Source organism: Talaromyces atroroseus, assembly GCF_001907595.1.
Source record: "Talaromyces atroroseus strain IBT 11181 chromosome Unknown scaffold_15, whole genome shotgun sequence".
Classification (NCBI taxonomy): Eukaryota; Fungi; Ascomycota; class Eurotiomycetes; order Eurotiales; family Trichocomaceae; genus Talaromyces; species Talaromyces atroroseus.
The window spans coordinates 33468-51807 of record NW_017971447.1 but is presented as its reverse complement, the minus strand read 5'-3'; the positions used below and the strand labels follow the sequence as shown (position 1 = coordinate 51807).

General features: G+C 47.9%; 5 protein-coding genes across 5 annotated transcripts; 4 read left to right on the top strand and 1 right to left on the bottom strand.

Annotated features, from left to right (window-relative positions):
• Nucleotides 1-876: 876 nt before the first annotated feature.
• On the top strand, nt 877-3423 carry UA08_08601 (ATP-dependent RNA helicase DRS1; the record flags this gene model as incomplete). The annotated part of the gene is made up of 2 exons (XM_020263653.1): nt 877-2643; nt 2701-3423. The coding sequence occupies 2 exons, from the start codon at nt 877-879 to the stop codon at nt 3421-3423; spliced, it is 2490 nt and encodes an 829-aa protein (XP_020116070.1).
• Nucleotides 3424-4527: 1104 nt separating this feature from the next.
• On the top strand, nt 4528-6647 carry UA08_08600 (2-isopropylmalate synthase; the record flags this gene model as incomplete). The annotated part of the gene is made up of 4 exons (XM_020263642.1): nt 4528-4535; nt 4608-4752; nt 4808-6385; nt 6444-6647. 4 exons carry the CDS (start codon nt 4528-4530, stop codon nt 6645-6647), a joined length of 1935 nt encoding a protein of 644 aa, XP_020116071.1.
• A 660-nt stretch (nt 6648-7307) lies between these two features.
• On the bottom strand, nt 7308-13310 carry UA08_08599 (hypothetical protein; the record flags this gene model as incomplete). The annotated part of the gene is made up of 7 exons (XM_020263631.1): nt 7308-8349; nt 8416-9019; nt 9077-9286; nt 9342-12840; nt 12906-13071; nt 13169-13191; nt 13251-13310. The coding sequence occupies 7 exons, from the start codon at nt 13308-13310 to the stop codon at nt 7308-7310; spliced, it is 5604 nt and encodes a 1867-aa protein (XP_020116072.1).
• Nucleotides 13311-14069: 759 nt separating this feature from the next.
• UA08_08598 (40S ribosomal protein S5) lies at nt 14070-15141 on the top strand (the record flags this gene model as incomplete). Its single annotated transcript, XM_020263620.1, has 6 exons — nt 14070-14177; nt 14240-14271; nt 14414-14512; nt 14584-14668; nt 14760-14983; nt 15048-15141. The coding sequence occupies 6 exons, from the start codon at nt 14070-14072 to the stop codon at nt 15139-15141; spliced, it is 642 nt and encodes a 213-aa protein (XP_020116196.1).
• A 522-nt stretch (nt 15142-15663) lies between these two features.
• Nucleotides 15664-18115, top strand: UA08_08597 (hypothetical protein; the record flags this gene model as incomplete). The annotated part of the gene is made up of 3 exons (XM_020263609.1): nt 15664-15710; nt 15889-16173; nt 16357-18115. The coding sequence occupies 3 exons, from the start codon at nt 15664-15666 to the stop codon at nt 18113-18115; spliced, it is 2091 nt and encodes a 696-aa protein (XP_020116195.1).
• Between the last annotated feature and the right edge of the window lie 225 nt (nt 18116-18340).

Sequence of the window (18340 nt, the reverse complement as noted above, 5' to 3'; positions counted from 1 at the left end):
AGGATTCATCGGCTACACAAGCCTTTCCAATAAATGGGATTTCGTTGGAAACTATCTGTACAGGTTACTGCTAGTTTTTTTCCTCTCTTCTTCTGGCATATTGTGTGTGTGACTCGCCCTTTCAGAGCCTCCTTTTATTCCCATTTTAGATTGTTCTCGGAGTCGATGTTATGTGTTTCTGGTCGTTCGGATATGGAAAAGAAGGAAATCATCAAGACTTTCGGGGATTGCCGGCGCGATTGTAATGTCTCTCTTTCTGTTTTGTTTTTTGTTTTCTTTTTGTTTTTTTGTTGTTTGGTCCTGTCTGTGAATAGATTTCTCGCCGGTTTGGCTTTTTTCTGCGATTGGCTCGGGTTGTTTTGATTTGCTTCTATTTTGTGGTATTCTGTGAAACTTTTCTTCCTTTTTGATGTTGTTTGTTAGATGTAGAATATCCCCCTTTTCTCGATAATTGCTTTTCATGGTTAACGATGCTATAAAAAAATCAAAAGTGTTGCTATTTTTCTTGACCTGCAAAAATTAAAACCTGCCTCACTAGTCAATATATATACACCTGAAAAATAAGGCACCTGGTACCGGTGGGGCAGGCGGTGGGAATGACCCAACAGCCAATCATAACGCTCACCCTAAAGACCAGTTTGTTCTGCCGGATTTAATTATTCACCGCCCTGACTTTTTGAGAAACTTTTTTCGGCAATAAAGAGAGCATCAACAATTTCATGAGAAGTGAGGAATTCAAAGACTCAGCAGCCATACAAGAACCGAATTGGTTTCAACCCCCATTATAGATTGGTTGATTCTTATCTTTAAGCCATTTTTCCCCCACTTTTTCCGTTTTGAATTGTCGAATTTCTTACCCTGCCCTACTTGCCCACCATGGGCCAAAAGTCGAAACGAGCAGACGATGATTTCGTGCTTACATTGTCTGATGCCGAGGACGATGTCGTTATTGATGACAATGACGATATAACACCAGAAGATACCGCTGTCAGCAATAATACTTCCAAAAAGCGAAAGCGCGAACAACAGCAACAACAAAACGGAGGATTGCACAAAAAGAAGCAAAAGAAGCAGCAAAAGTCACAAAACAATGAATCGGAGCTGGGAGAAGAAATTGCGGATCAAGAAGATGAAGTAGTTGGTGAGGATGATGGCGCTCTCAATCCGGACTTTGAGTTTGATATTGGCGGTAATGCGGCGCGAGACGTTCTTGAAGACTTTGATGGTTGGGGGTTGGATGATAGCAAGCGCAATTCCGATGACGGAGGGAGCAGCAATAAAAAGAAAGCTGTCGATATTGACGATATAATTGCTCGACGAAAGTTGAAACAGGCGGAAGAGAATGAGAAGAAGAAGAAGGCCGAAAAGAAGAAATCTGAGCAAGAGTTTGAAGGCTTCGACAGCGAGGGAGAGGAGAAAGAAGATGGTGATAGTGATGATAACACCGAAGAAAGTGGTGATGAGGAAGAAATTCCCAATTTTGACGACGACGAGTTGCTGGCAGCTGATGGGTTCGGGATGGGTGTTGACGGTGCAGAGGCAGGAGATGATGAAGCTGCAGAGAACAGTGATGGTGACGAAAAAGAGAATTCCCAGTCCGACGATGAGGATGAGGATGAGGATGACAACGACTCAGTAGCATCCCCTGTTGCGCACCCGGACGACCTTGCATCTGACCAGGAATCTGAGTCAGAGAGTGAGAATGCAGAGGAAATAGAGAAAAGGAAAGCTTTCTTTGCACCCGAAGAACCTGCCACAAAAGGCAAAGACTTTGACGACAATACTGCCAATGGCTCTTTTCAGAACTATAATCTTTCGCGGCCAATTCTTCGCGGCTTGGCGGCTGTTGGGTTTACGAATCCGACTCCTATCCAGCGCAAGACTATCCCCGTCGCCCTGTTGGGCAAAGATGTCGTTGGTGGCGCTGTTACGGGCTCCGGTAAAACAGGTGCTTTCATCATCCCCGTCTTGGAGCGTCTTCTATACCGGCCACGCAAAGTGCCTACCAGTCGCGTGGCTATTCTAATGCCAACTCGTGAACTTGCCGTGCAGTGCTACAATGTGGCTACGAAACTTGCTACATACACTGACATAACCTTCTGTCAACTCATTGGTGGATTCAGCCTGCGCGAGCAGGAGAATATATTGAAGAAACGGCCTGATATCATCATCGCAACTCCTGGTCGTTTCATTGACCACATGAGAAATTCAGCGAGTTTCACGGTTGATACACTGGAGATTCTCGTTCTTGATGAAGCAGATCGGATGCTCGAGGACGGATTTGCGGATGAATTGAACGAGATCTTGACGACCATTCCCAAGTCGCGTCAAACTATGCTCTTCTCTGCTACGATGACGGATTCTGTGGACAAGCTCATTCGTGTAGGTTTGAACCGACCAGTACGCCTAATGGTTGATGCGAAGAAACAGACCGCGGGGACGCTGGTTCAGGAGTTCGTCAGACTGCGACAGGGCCGTGAGGACAAGAGACTTGCTTCGCTCATACATCTGTGTCAAAAAGTCTACACAGCTCGCGTGATTATTTTCTTCCGTCAGAAGAAAGAAGCACACCGCGTTAGGGTTATTTTTGGTTTGTTTGGGCTGAAAGCCGCAGAGCTCCATGGTAGCATGAGTCAAGAACAGGTACATCATTTTCCTCTCTCTGCTCTCCCTATATGATCTTTACTGACTATTACGCAGCGTATTAAAAGTGTGGAAGACTTCCGCGACGGAAAAGTTGCGTTTCTCCTCGCAACAGATGTCGCTTCTCGAGGTCTTGATATCAAAGGCGTCGAGACGGTAATCAACTACGAAGCTCCGCAGACACACGAGATTTACCTGCATCGTGTTGGTCGTACGGCGCGTGCAGGAAGATCTGGTCGAGCATGCACACTGGCAGCCGAACCGGACAGAAAAGTCGTGCGAGCAGCGGTCAAAGCAGGGAAGACGCAAGGAGCCAAAATCGTCAGTCGGGTCATTGAAGCCGAAATCACCGACAAACTTGCCGCGGAAATTGAAGATATGAACGACGAACTCGACGCAATTCTGCGCGAAGAAAAGGAAGAGAAGGAGCTGGCACAGGTTGAAATGCAGACTTCCAAGGGTGAGAATCTCCTCAAACACCAGGGCGAGATCATGTCGCGGCCCAAACGCACTTGGTTCGAGAGCGAAAAGGACAAGCAGGATGCGCAGAAGCGCGGCTTGTTGGAACTTAATGGGCCGAGTGCGTCTGAGAGCAAGAAGGAGAAGCGGAAGTTGAGTGGCAAAGAAAAGAAGCGGTTGGATGATACTCGGGATCGCAAGGAAGGGCGCATGTGGAAGAAAGGAAAGCAGGATCGTGAAAGTAATCGTGGCAGTCAGCAGAAGACGGGGCCAAAGAAAGCTGGTGGGAACAAAGCGAAGGCGAAGAAAAGTAGGAAGTGATGCTGACGAGTACAAAATACCTCATTGCATGTTGCATATAACTCAGATTCTATGTATATAAACAGTGTTTCATGAACATTTGGCTGTTTTTGCTTTCCATTTGACATAGAACAAGAATTGCCATTTTGGGAAGGCAGGGCTAATTACCTCACATGACATCGTCCATTTCCATACAATCCGAGGCTCTCACAAATTTATCGAGCAAACTCATCAACTTCCTGGAGTGAAACTCAAGAGAGAGCATAAAAGAAGACCTATCATATATTCACTACTTTTCCCATTAGTCTCAACACGAGGAATATACATCGCAGTCGAATACAGCTCCAAGTTCAGGATGAAAGTCTTCGAGAGATTGAAGACGCCTTATTGCGTCGGAATAAATACGAATCAGCAGCAAGAGACACAGAAGTTCCTCTCTCACTTCCTTCAGTTCTTGCCAGGATCAAAAGGATTGGTGGCGCAGATTTGTAACCGAAGAATGGTGTGGGATATCAATTTTCCAACGCGAAGTCTACCTCAAAGAAGAAATCACCGTCTTAGAGAAGTTACAAGGAGTCCAATAACTGACCGAAAAAGAGCACAAGTAGTGAGTAGCGTGCGTACGGAATAGGCTTTGGCCTGTTAGATAGCTATACTATACTTCAGCGGAATATTACGGGAAAAGATGCTGTACAGGTACATCTCCAGAGACCTTAATTTGGCAGAGTCCAATGTAGGAACGAGTTACGCAGATCGGGAATTTTGCAAGCGAATGAGAGCATGAAATCCAGTGCACTATGTTATACAGCACTGTGTAGTAACTATGGACCTGGTAGAACGTAGTCACACTAAGGACGTGCGTGATGAGTCATGGCCGGACTCGGAGTGCTGTGCTACCCCATAAAAACTCAACTTTCTCGCAGTCCAAAAGAGCTCGCCACTCCGTCTTCTCCTCCAAGTGTCGATCCAATCCTGTCCTTCTTTCAATTGACTGCTGCGTGCTAGCCAGCTTTACCTTTTCTACTCGCACCCTTCGCTGCACAGCGACGATAGGCCCCGCCTTCTTTTTTATTATCGCTTTTTATCGCTTCCACCCCGCCTGGGCCGAGCCCACAGTCAGACAGAATGCCTATGTATGATTGACTCTGCCTCTCGTCTTGGAAAAATGTGTTGGATTTGGCTCTGATGACCTAGTATCTGTGCAGGCTCAAAGACCCCTCCAAGAAATACAAGCGGTTTAAGCCGTTGAACCTCCCAGACCGGACATGGCCAAACAAGACAATCGATAAGCCTCCTCGTTGGCTAGCAACCGACCTGCGAGATGGTAACCAAAGCTTGGTAGACCCAATGGTGCGATCTACACTATACAAAGACTTGTAAGGTGGTGCTGATATTCTGGTGGCAGGACGGAAATCAAAAATGGAAGTACTTCAATATGCTCGTTGAGCTCGGCTACAAGGAGATTGAAGTGTCATTCCCATCTGCGTCACAGACCGATTTTGACTTTACTCGTAGAGTAATCGAAACCCCGGGAACTGTCCCCGATGATGTTTGGATCCAAGTGCTTTCTCCGTGTCGAGAGGATCTCATCCGCCGCACAGTTGATTCCTTGAAAGGTGCAAAGAAGGCCATCCTTCATCTCTACCTGGCTACTAGCGACTGCTTCCGCAAGATCGTATTCGGTATGACGAAAGAGCAGAGTTTGGCATTGGCCGTCAAGTGTACAAAATACGCTCGGTCTATCACCAAGGATGATCCGTCAACGGCGGGAACAGAATGGCAATACGAGTTTTCTCCCGAAACATTCTCTGACACCGACCCAGACTATGTCGTTGAGGTTTGTGAAGCTGTCAAAGCCGCCTGGGGTCCAACGGAGGAGCATCCTATGATTTTCAACTTGCCTGCCACAGTCGAGATGTCCACACCAAATGTCTATGCTGATCAAATCGAGTTTTTCTGTCGCAACATGACCGAGCGCAACAAGTTTGCTGTCTCTCTCCACCCTCATAACGACCGTGGCTGCGCTGTTGCAGCTGCTGAGCTTGCCCAGATGGCCGGAGCAGACCGAGTTGAGGGCACTTTGTTCGGCAATGGAGAGCGAACAGGCAATGTTGACTTGGTCACCCTGGCACTGAACCTTTACACCCAGGGCATCCATCCAGGAATTGATTTCTCAGATCTCAACTCAGTCATCAAGGTTGTTGAAGAGAGCAATAAGATCCCAGTCAACGAACGCTGGCCCTATGGAGGTCAGTTGGTGGTATGTGCCTTTAGTGGTAGTCATCAAGACGCCATCAAAAAGGGCTTTGTTGCTCGTGAAACCGCCAATAGTAGTGTCGAGGATCGTTGGGAAATTCCCTACCTTCCCCTGGACCCGCAAGACATTGGTCGAACATACGAGGCCGTCATTCGCGTCAACTCCCAAAGTGGCAAAGGCGGTGCTGCGTGGATCATCCTCAAGGGTCTGGAACTCGATCTCCCGCGTGGATTACAAGTTGAATTCAGTCAGATTGTTCAAAAAGAAACCGAGAAACTCAGCCGTGAGCTCCGCCCAAGCGAAATTGTGTCTCTGTTCGAAAATGCCTATCACCTAAAGACAAACCCCCGTTTCACTCTGATCGATTACAATATCACCACCGATCGATCACAGTCACCAGCACCACCGGAGCCTGGCAAGGTGCTCAACACACGGAACCTGAACCGTCGGTTTACAGGAATTATTGAGATTGACGGCGCCCAACATCCCATTACCGGTGTTGGCCCAGGTGCCATCTCCTCGTTGGCCAATGCACTTGCTACTTTGGGCATTGATCTCGACGTGCAAGACTATAAGGAACATTCTATTGGTGTTGGAAGGGATGTTCGTGCTGCTACTTATATCCAGTGCACGGCTGCTCGATCCAAAGAGGTAGTCTGGGGTGTTGGTATCCATCAAGACGTCGTTCAAGCCAGTTTAATTGCACTTCTGAGTGCTGCTAGCTCTGTAAGTTAATCCGCTCGTTCTCCTCTTTCATTGTACCTTCTCCTAATAATCAATCTAGTTCCTCACATCCAGCGCCGGATCACCAGCTCCATTCCGCCCTGTGCGATCCAACACCCTAACCGATGAAGATATCCAAGCTATCGAGCACCTCTCATCAAGCGCTCGCAAACCAGATGAACAGGATAAACAGGCGGTCGCAGATGGTGTGCATCAACAAAAGACTGATATTGAGAAACTCGAAAAGCAGGTTCAGGAATTGTAAATGTCCTTCTTTTTCTTTCTTTCTGTTAATATGAGAAAAAGAAAAGGTAAAGGATCAAAAAAAGTTTCAGCTTCTTTTTTAAAGTTTTGCCAATGAAAGTAATTAACTAATGTCGCCCAATTGTGGTCTAGTCTGACAATTGGTTCGTTTATATATAAATCAATAAATTGCAATGACTATGTTCCGTAGCAGAGATCATGTATCTTATTAGCATGGGATACGTTCTTTCTTTATCTTAGTAAGGGTCCATGCAGGCCCTATACACATAAAAGCCCGAAAGCCAATGGGCTAAAGAAATTACTTGATTCTTTTGTTTAATGATGCTTTACGCGACAGAACACACAAACAAAAAAAAAAAAAAAAAAAAAAAAAAAAAAAAAAAAAAAAAAAAAACCAGAAATGCTAATTATACGTTCATATCAACCAAATCGTGTATGCGAGTTTTGGGGATATAGAATACATAAACCAAGAACACTCACTCTTAACGGACGAGGATGGGACACGAAAAAAGGGAAGGGCAAAAGGAAGGGGATATCAAAATCGCTCGGAAAGTAAAGGAAAGTAAAGTATCATCCAAAAAAAAGGTACGATCTATCTTTGGCAGGAAATTCCAGAAAACAATATCTGTACTCTGTTTTTGTTGTTATTGTTGTGGGCTTTTTAGAGGAAATTGTTTCTGAAGTCGTTTTCATCATGAGGCTGCTGCTGTCCGTACTTGGGGGCGCCTTGTCCGCCATGTCCGTTTGAGCCATATGAATCAAAGCGTGACTGGTAGAGAAGAGCCTCTTGTGGCCATTCCTCGGTAGACAGTGGTCGATAACTGTCATTTGGATTCATGGGCTGACGGTTAAATCGTTGTTGTTGGCTTGGTAGAGAGCCCCTATCGCGAGCTGGGCCTGAAGGTGGACTTGCATGCGAGACTCGTGATTCTTGGGAACCCGAAGTCGATGGAGGCGCTATTGCAACAGATGGCACGCCTCTGGAGCGGCCACCGGGAGACTGAAAGTCATCGCCAAATGCCGATTGACCAAAATCGGGACCAAAATCGGAACCAAAATCAAATCCGTGATGGTTTGGACTTAGGACCGGCGTTTGATTGCTGTCCTTCTCATAGTCGTCGTATGTTTCGATGCTGAGAGGTTGATAAACTGTCGTGTCCGGGTTTCTTGTTTGCAATGGTCGGACTTCATGAGTGTCATCGTTAAATTCCTGATAACCGTTTTCATTATTGAGGAGATCCTGGTAATGCTTCTCCTCCTCGTCTTCTTGCATTGTGTATGGAGCATCGACAAGTTCCCGGCCTTCCTGCACAGGCGGTGGAGCATGTGTGTTGGAATCACTATCAGGAACAAGCGTTGATCGTCGAAGACTACTGCCGCCCATGATACTTCCCGTCTTGGATTCTCTGCTCATGCGGCTCTGACCCAACATCTGAGGGTCAGCTCCATCGGCATCGCGTATGCTGAATTGAGCTATTGTACGCATCTTTCTTGTTACCCACGAACCGAGAATCTTGCCGCGTTGCTTTTCCCCGAGCCGGGATCTAGGGAAGTCGCCGCGAGAGACAAACGCCACAATATCCGCTACAACTTGGTGATCGTTGAGGATTGCGTTGACAATAACAGGCACTAGTGAGGCTAGATAAGACTTTCTGGTGACTTCAACAAGCACAACAACCAGGCCACCAGCTTGGAAAACCGCACTGTTTGTCTAGGTTAACTACAAAGCCTGAGAAAATAAGAGAAAAGGGAAATATATAAATACTTACCAACCACCTGGAACGATGCTCCGATGACACCTTTCTACAGAGGACTCAATATCAATGGGGAAATGATTCAACCCATTGATTTCAAACGTCTCCCCTATGCCACCAAGAACAAATAGGACTTGCATCTCAACGGGTTGACCGCCTGGGCCAATTGGCCGAGTCACTGTATGAAGGAATCCAAGATCGCCCGTGCGAACATACTGAACTGATGTGTCACCGTCAAAAACCCTGCCGTTGAATCGTTCAAGATCGAAGTCTTGTTTGCTTCCGTAGAATGATTTCGCGCAGGCGTCGGACTGGATCCAAATCTCTCCATACTCGCCGACACGGCAGAGGGTACATGTTTCTGGATTGACAATTGCAAGTTGTGTGTTGACTGGAACCATGCCAGAGTCTTGCACGCGAAGGGCAGTTGGGTCGACATCCGGGTCAACCGGGTAAATAAGGCCTCGCCGAAGGGCACGCAGATCAAGCCATAGCTCAATAGGCTCGATACACATATATGATCTAGAAGCAACCATGGGATTGAGGACGTGAGAATAGATGGTGTTGATCGCTGTCCGGTCAAGAGATGTAGCAGCAAAGTGTAGTCGAACTTTCTGGTCTGATGGGAAAAAATCAGCAGGCGCGAGAAGTCATGCATGGAGCAGCGCAAACTTACACATATCGACCTTTGGTCTACCATCTGTGGCAATCATCAAGTTCTTTAACTCTTGAAGCTGGAATCCCTTTCCAGCCATGGAAGTCATGGCATACTCCAACATCTGGCCTGTTGCATACGTATCTTTGATCTTGTACCGTGCCAATGCGACGAAGAGCGACGCCGGGTTCTGTGCAAAATCGACAGGTGATACAAGATACGTTGGTGCTCCTATGATAGAATTAGTTCCAGTACTCCTACTTCAATAGAAGCTGTAGTAACATACCAACATAACAACCAAGCAAGCAGGTATGCAGAAAACCCAACCCGACAGTACTTCGTACGCTGCCCAAGACCGGCCTTGCACTTGTCATCTGACATGTCTCTTTCTGTACTTTACACATTGCCATCAAAGTATCATGATTCAGTTGTACTGAGATGCGCCTCTGATCGGCTGTCCAATGGGTCCAGACAACGGCAGCATGATTTGGCTGTAGCCATGCTTTGTTCATAGTAAATCCGAGATCGCGGCAGCCATGAGACTGCTTTGGAGGTTTGGTAGTGTTGTAGACTGCGGGAACACCGATACGCAGGACTTGTGCAGACTGTTTGATGTGCTGGGATACGAGCTTCTGTTTCATGACGTGGTCAACATCATTGTTCACAAGAATTGCTTTCACTTTAAAGTCTGAAATGACGTGAAGGAAAGCCGGAGCATCTTCTGGCAGCCGATTTTGATCTATCGGAGCCATAGGAATAGCGATTACGCCGAGACAGAGACATGCATGGACGGCGAAGACATATTCTTCCGAATGCGTATACATCAGCACCATATGGTCGCCTGGCTTGACTTTGACTTTGTTCTTGAGGTATGAAGCCACAGCAGCCACTTTTGTATCAAACTTTTTCCAAGTTATTCCTTTGCTTTCTTTGCCACGACCATCAATCGAGCAGTAACAAAGTTCCTCTGCCTGGCGTGTTACACGCCATTGAACTAGATCAACCATATTGGTGAAATTATTCAGTGGCGTAGATGTCCTATCGTCCATGACAATATCGCGATAGTCCACACCCGAGTATTGTTTCTCCTCCATGGCCAGAATGTCTTGCCTGGAATCCGAAGAGAGTGGCGACCACATACCTCCCACCGGGTCGACACCAAGCGGCAAGTTCATCACAGCACGTTCAGCTCCAAACTTGACATGTACGCATGGCAAAGTTCCGTTATCAAATTCTTTCCGACATAGCATATTGCCAATCTCCCGCCTGCCGTTTTTTGTGACGCGTGGCAGAGTGTTTGGAGCAGTGATCATTACACAGTAGACGCGAAGATGGTGTTCATGATATAGAACTTCCATGCAGCGTTCTGCTAATGATTCAAGCAGCGCTGTGTCTAATTGACGGGGAGGGCCGCCGGAAGTTGTCGGGGCGGTCGAAGCAGTGTATGACTCCAGGACAACAATAGGCAAGTGTTCTTCGTTCACAAAGACATCAAACGCCGAGCAGTCGTTCACTTTGGGCACATTTCTCATGATGCTGATGATAAGGTGTTGTACGAAGAAGTAACGATGTTCGGCAATTTCTTGCCCATGCTCCACCCATTCGACCTTCTGCCTCAGTCGATCTTCATAGAGACCTAGGACGAAGATCTTTCCTTCGATGACACAACCCAGAAGACCAGTCCGGAGAAACTCCGGTTCTACCAAGATGGGTGTAGGGTTTCCGAGTTCGAACTTATAAGGTCGGGCATGGAAAATAGTTTCTGTGTGTTTCGGCAATGCCCAAAATCCCCCGGACAAAGACGGCGAGTCGACCCAGATCTCTCCAATGACATTTGGCGTACAAAGCAGATTGGTTTCAGGATCAACGACAGCAAGGGTAGCATCTGGTAAGGGATATCCAAATGCACCAACACGGACACAGTTTTGGCGTGTTTCAGCAAGCTTTCTCGCCTCTTCTCCCATGGCTAGTACCACTACTTCGTTTGATTTCAACGCCTCCTTATCAAGCAGGACTTCCGCCAAGTCAGTCTTGACAGTCTTCTTCGGGGCGGTGACTGGAGTTCCTCCAATCAGACTGCTACCAAACCCATCGTTGTTGTCCGTCTTCTTCTTATCCGCTTCGGCTTGCTCGGGCTCTTCAGGTTCCAAGGGATGTGTCAGAGGACATCCCATGCGCTCCTCGCCTCCTAGCCAATCCCGAACACTGATTACCATGCCTCCGTGCTCTGGAAGACAGAGCATCGGAGCGACTATCTCTCGCGCACGTGGATTTCGCATAGGCTTAAGCCATCTATCCGCCAAAATCTCGTGAAATTCGGAATCAACTGTGAGCGTATCGATCAAACATAATTTCACACTGGAAAAGTTAGGCTCGGAATTCTTCTTAAAATGTCTGGTGGTCATTGGGTCTTGCTGATAATTGTATGCCACCCGTTTCAGTCCAGGATAATCGGCGGCCAACACAGTAGCCCTATATTTTGTAATGAGGTGCGCATAAAGGCCGGGTGTATCCACTGCCTGAGATTCCAGCCACACCGTTGTGTGTCCACCATACACACACAATAAGACGCCCAAGATCATACCAATGCTTTGCCTTGGATCGATATAACTGAATAATGTTTCCCCTCGGCTGCCGCTACCTAGAATGCTGGGTTGTTGCTGTCCCCCAGATTTAGAGCCTGGCATAGTGGCCACGATAGCGCTGAGGCAGGCCATCTGGTGCATGATTGTCCGATGGCTCATAACTACTCCGCGCAGGTCTCCGGTAGGCGCGCGAGAAAACTCAATGTAAGCGAGGTCGGGGACAACCAGAGGCGGGACTTCATCCTTCTTTTTTGGATGATAGCTCCCAAACTCATTGGTCTTCCACCATTCGACGCCCCTGGGCCATTGCAGCTTCTGGGTTGTGATGTCTCTTTGGAAATTTTTCAGATTGTTTTCTGTGGTCAAGGCAAGGTGGGCTTGCGTGGACGTAAGAATGACATTCAGACTTGCGTAGTCGTCAATGTTGTTGATGGGGACAGCCACAACGCCGGCGATAAAGCAGCCCATTAAAGCGACAGCAAATTCGATTAGCTCGGTGTCGCGGTAGATCAGTGCTACACGGTCGCCGCGATATAGACTGCTCTTGTCGCGTATTATTTGAGCCACTTTCTCCGCCCTACTAGCTAGTTTGTCCCAAGTAATGGAGGCAATCTCTTTTCCCTTCTGGTCCAAGACCCAATAAGCAGGTTGTTTGGACTGAGTCTTGGCGCGATGTCTCAGGACTGCAGGCAGATTCTCAAACTTAGACATCATTGTATTGGGATCATGCGGGTCCTGGACAGAGAAAGGTATGTCTCGTGGCTCAAGTGGTTGGAGGTGACCGAGCATGTTCCCGGGCATCTCTGCAGTTGGCATCAGCGGAGGAGCCATGTTTGCTGTTGGCGAAAATGCATCAGACTGTGAGTAGCGATGAAACCCGCCTCCATAGCTGTTCCTATAGTCCTCGTTTTGGTGACCGGCGAAATCCTGAAAATATGCTTGCGAATCAAGCAGTGTCGACTGACGAGTCATACCTCCTTCGGTATCGTACGCGCCGGCATCGTAAGGTGCCTGTGGCTGGTCTGGTTGAGCAAACTGATCATTGGGGTTGAATGCATAACTTTGGCTCAACAAGGTCTCGGTTCTTGCATCTTCGTGGCCGATACCTGTTGGGTTGTACGGGGTCTGTTTTGGGAGGAAAAGAGAATCGACAGACGCTCTAGCCGCTACACGGTCGGGTATCATAAGGGAAGGCGTTCTCTGGGAAATATTGAGCAAGGATTAGTCGGGCCGTCGTCGCCAATAATGCACGCGACAGAACTCACCTGTCTAGCAATACTCGACGAGCTATCACTCCCTACACTTGGGTACCTGCCCGAGGAGTTATCGGCCTGAGGTCCTGGGCCTTGGACATTGACAATTGGCGCCTGGAAGCCATTGCCACCCGCTGCACCGAACTGTGAAAACAAAAGAGTGCGTCGCTTCTGGTATCTAGAATGCTGTGAGCTAGAGGTTCAATCGTCGTAATCTGCGGCGCTACCCCGCGCGCGTCGGAGTGTTGATAGAGGCCCGGGTGAATATATCTTACCCTTTTTCGGTGATATAACCTTCCTAGAATTGATAGAATAAATCAGAGACGTTCCTGGGAAGGGTTGAAACGGGCAGCGCACCTGGAGTTCCTGGTCAAGGTCTTGCAACGCATGTTGCAGGTCTGGATGATCGTCCGCCATTCTCAGCGGCGGCCGCGGTTTCAAAGGCAAATAACAAGGGTCATCTGAGAGCGCATAGAAGCAAGGCCTGCCTCCACAGGGGGTTTACACCATCAAAAGGCTTCTGGTGTAAGTACAGGAAGGCTTCGGTGTTGCGAGAGTTGGGTTTGAAGACTACCCCGACGGCAGTAGTGGCTCCAAAAGAAGGTCTCACTCCGCTGCCCTATGAGAGTCGCGCCGCAGCACCTGCGCTATGCCGTGTTACGCCCAGTGCCGCCGCTGTCAGATCATAATCCAGGGGCCAAGTGACGGGTTGGCCGGATGGACAGGATTGTTTCTGCGTGTCCTTTTTCCAAGTCGAATTTTCTTACGGGGTGGTGATCTCCTTTCGGGTCTCGTGCCTACAGCTGACCATAAGACGGACGGCTGGGCATGCGCAGGCGCCTTCTGCGGGGATCAATACTATGGAATTATAAAGCGGTAAAGATTGTATACGTTCGATATCTATGTACCTAGGTTCGGTTTCTGAGACAGTCTCGAGTCACAAAAGTCTTCAAAAGTCCGAAGACAAAGTATGGGAGTGCGCTAGCCCCTTTACCGTTAGATTGGTGATGGCGGAGTCACCTGACGCAGTGAGTTCTATTAGTCCATGGCGCCCCACCGCACTGGGGTTTTCGCTAAGCGAAGACACACCTCCAATTTCCTTCCGCTCCAGCGAACTTTCATCGACCGACAGCAACGCTCGACGCTCATTCTACATTCTCGACAACAGCGTCCATCATGTCCGACAACGGTGAAGTCGAGGTCGACAGCCCTGCTGGGCTCTACTCAGTCATTCCCAAGGATATCCCAACCGATTCCGTCCGTTTGTTCGGAAAATGGAGTTACGTGAGTATCTCGACAATGAAAAGAATTTCTGCCATGGGACACGGCGCTAACGAATGGCATAGGACGATGTTGAAATTAGGGATATCTCTTTGACGTACGTGAAAAACCTATCGCATATTCAATTCGGCCATGGCTTGGGCGACACAGAAGATGGGGGGGGAAGCAGAAGAACAAGACGCTCAAATAAAAAACTATTGACGAGGGAACTAAGCTGACTCGAGGACTTTCGACAACAGCGATTACATTCAGATCCGCTCGCCAGTTTACCTGCCTCACTCCGCTGGTAAATACGCTGCTAAGCGTTTCCGCAAGGCACAATGCCCCATCATTGAGAGGTAATAAGAGAATACCTGGTTTCCCTGCGACGGTTGCGAAGCGGATCGTTGGATTAACACTGGCTGCGCAGACTCACCAACTCGATCATGATGAACGGCCGCAACAACGGAAAGAAGATCAAGGCTGTCCGCATCGTTGCCCACACTTTCGAGATTGTACGTCTTCAATACATACACCCCTTGCGCATCTATACTCAGCGTCATATTTACCATCCCGCGCAAATATGATTCTAATAATGGCTTTCAGATTCACATCATGACCGACCAGAACCCTCTCCAGGTTGCCGTTGATGCTATCGTCAACTGCGGTCCCCGTGAAGATTCCACCCGTATCGGTTCTGCTGGTACCGTCCGCCGACAGGCTGTCGATGTGTCTCCTCTCCGCCGTGTCAATCAGGCCATCGCCCTTCTGACCATTGGTGCTCGCGAGGCCGCTTTCCGCAACGTCAAGTCTATTGCCGAAGTTTTGGCGTTAGTACCCCTTTATATACCTCTGTGTTTACATTGCCATTACAGAAACTAACCCCCCATACAGTGAAGAGCTTATCAACGCTGCCAAGGGTAGCTCCAACTCGTACGCCATCAAGAAGAAGGACGAACTCGAGCGTGTTGCCAAGAGCAATCGGTAAACGATTTCTTTATGTCTGTTTGTTTACGCGTTCAGGGTATGGACGGGGTGTCATCTATTAGGGTTTGGTCGGCTCGCATACATCCATATAGACTGTATCTGCGGAACAGTTGTGAAAGAGGAAGCAAAACCCATAAAAGTAACATGGTTAGCTCTCTGTTGATGTAGTCGATGTTCTTACGAAAAACTTGATCCTTTTGTCTCAAAATCATTCTTCGACGAAAATAGCAAAAAATTAAAAATAATGTCAGGTAAAAGATCATTTAATTGATGTGTACAAAAGACTGAAAAGTAGAAAATGCCCCCAATCATGCATAAATGTCAGTAAGGACTAAATGAAGAGATAAAACATCGTGCCTTCACCGCCCAGCCTAATTTTCTCTCTGGCTGGCCGGTGTCACTTATCGATACGGCAAAAAAAATCTCTCCGCCAGAACACAACCTACATATACAGGCATACCGTCGTTTATTCCCCTCGTCGGACGGGTATTGGTGACGACTCTTTTTGCCTACAGTTGTCAAAATGGTCAAACGGAAATTGGCTGCGTTAGAGAAGGTTGAGGCGGATCTGTAAGTGTTGACGAAACTACTCAATGGGGCGCGGACTGACGGAGTTTTTTACGATAGGCCCAACCTTCAGCAGAAAATTCGACGGGATTCAAAGTACGGAAATACGCCATGCATATCAACTGACAGGAAGAATTAGGAAATATAAGGGAAAGACAATACTGATCATATTCATCTCCAGGTCGTACGTCGAAGATTTTCGCGCTCAATACTACCAATATGAGAATCACCGGGAAATTTTCATGGCAACGCCTACCTCAACGGAGGCGGGAATAATTTCTTTACGTGACTTGATAGATTTTATCTCGCATGTTGCCGACTGCTATCCCGACATAACCAAAGACTTTCCACAGCAACTCATCGATATGCTCATTCAACATCATGTGGACCTCGAGCCAGAACTTCGTGAGAAGATCGTCGGAAGTCTGGTGCTCCTGAGGAAGAAGGATATCATTGACTCAGTTACGTATGTATAGTTGATCTTTTGTTTAAGTGTTTATATATCTGACCGGAAACATGTGCATTGCAGGCTTCTCCATACTTTGTTCCCAATCCTAGTTTCGACTCCTAGCAAGACACTGCGCCAGTTGTTGTTTCAGAAGATTCTTTCTGACCTGCGAGCATCGAATTCTAAATCAACGAACCATAGACTCAATAAAGCCATGCAGGCAGTCTTGTTCAATCTAGTGACGTCGGATCGCACGTCTTCGAAAGCTTTGTGGGCCATCAAGATCACTAGAGAGCTATGGAAAAGGCAGATATGGACCGACGCAAAGACGGTTGAGATCATGAAGGAGGCATGCTTGGCTGAAAATGAAAAGGTCATCGTTGGCGGCGTTCGATTCTTCCTTGGTGGAGACAAAGAAAGAGAGGAGATGGAAGATGACAGCAGTGACGATGACGGGGTTGATGTCGCTAAGCTAAAACACCAAGTGGGCATCAACAAAAAGACGAAGAAGAAAGCTCGCCAAGTCGAGAAAGCTATCGCGACGGTGAAGAAAAAGGAACGAAAGAAGAAGCAGCCCCATGCACTCAACTTCTCTGCACTACATCTTTTACACGATTCTCAAGGCTTTTCCGAAGAGCTGTTCTCCAAGCATTTGCAGAATACCAAATCCAAGTTGAATCTGGAGCAGAAACTTCTTGTCTTGCAACTGGTCTCGCGCTTGATCGGCCTACACAAACTTACACTCGTTCATTTTTACTCTTACTTTCAAAAGTATCTCACTCCTCGACAGCCCTCAGTCACATCATTCCTGGCGTCACTTGCTCAGGCAACACACAATCTTGTTCCGCCCGATGTACTTGAACCTTTGATCCAAAAGATTGCAAACGAATTTGTGTCCGAGGCTTCGGCCGCGGAGGTGGCTTCAGCAGGCCTGAATGCTATCCGCGAGATTTGCGTCAGACAGCCACTAGCTATGAACGAAACATTGTTGCAAGATTTGGTCATGTACAAAAAGAGTAAGGATAAAGGTGTTATGATGGCCGCAAAGGGTCTACTCGGTCTCTACCGCGACGTAGGCGCCGACATGCTGAAGAGACGTGACCGAGGCAAGGAAGCGTCTATGGCACTGAGCGCCGGCGAGAAGAAAGAGATTCGTTACGGTGAAGAAGCAGCGGGAGAGATAGAAGGTCTTGAGTTATTGGCGAAATGGAAGGAGGAAGAGCGAAAAAAGAGAAGAGCCGAACAAGGTCTACCCTCTGACGGCGAAGACGAGGAGGACTTGGAAGCAGATGAAGAAGCAGGCTGGGCTAACTGGGATGTTGAGGACGACGATAGCGATGACTCAGAGGGATGGATTAATGTCGAGAGTGACGCCGAGATTGAATTGAGTGACTCCGACGATGACAAACCGCCATCCAAGAAAACGAAACAGGAAGACACTGCGGACAAGGCAGAGAAGAAGACAGCAGCAGAAAATGATGCAGACAAGGAATGGAACAAGCTCGCTACCAGCCGGATTTTGACGCCTGCCGATTTGGCCAAGTTGGCAGAGCTTCGCTCTGAGTCTGCGGTGAACTCTCTACTCACATCGCGATCCAAACGTGTACAAAAGGCGCAGAGCACCACCAACAGACATATCGATGAGCCTCTCACTGCAGCGGAGATTGAAGGTCTGGCTCTGCTTTCCAAAGGAAAAGCTACGCGCGAGGAGAAGATTGCCCATGCCAAGGAGTCCAAGACTGATCGTGATGAATTCAAGAGTAAAACAGCACGCAAGAAGGAGAGGAAAGTAGCAGATGGAAAGAGCACGACCAACAAGGAGAAGGCCCGCAAGAAGAATTTCTTGATGACATTAGGCAAGGCCAGAAGCAAGAACAAGCGTAGTCTGGTAGAGACGAGAGCAGTGCTGAAGGCTCACCATGATCGACAGAAGAGAGGCGGACGGCGTGGAAACAAGTGATTATGGGGTGACTGTATATCCATAAGCCTGTAGATACTAGTATAGCTCAAATGCACTTTAGGATCGTTGTCTAATTGACTCGGTGAATTCCACAAAACCTTCCCGATTAGGAAGGTGGGCATGCAAAACGGCGATATCGGCACGTGACCTCCACAAAGGGTTTAATTGAGACGCGTCGCTGCAGGCGCGTCCCCCAGCCACCTCCAGTCGATTAATTTGGGCAGC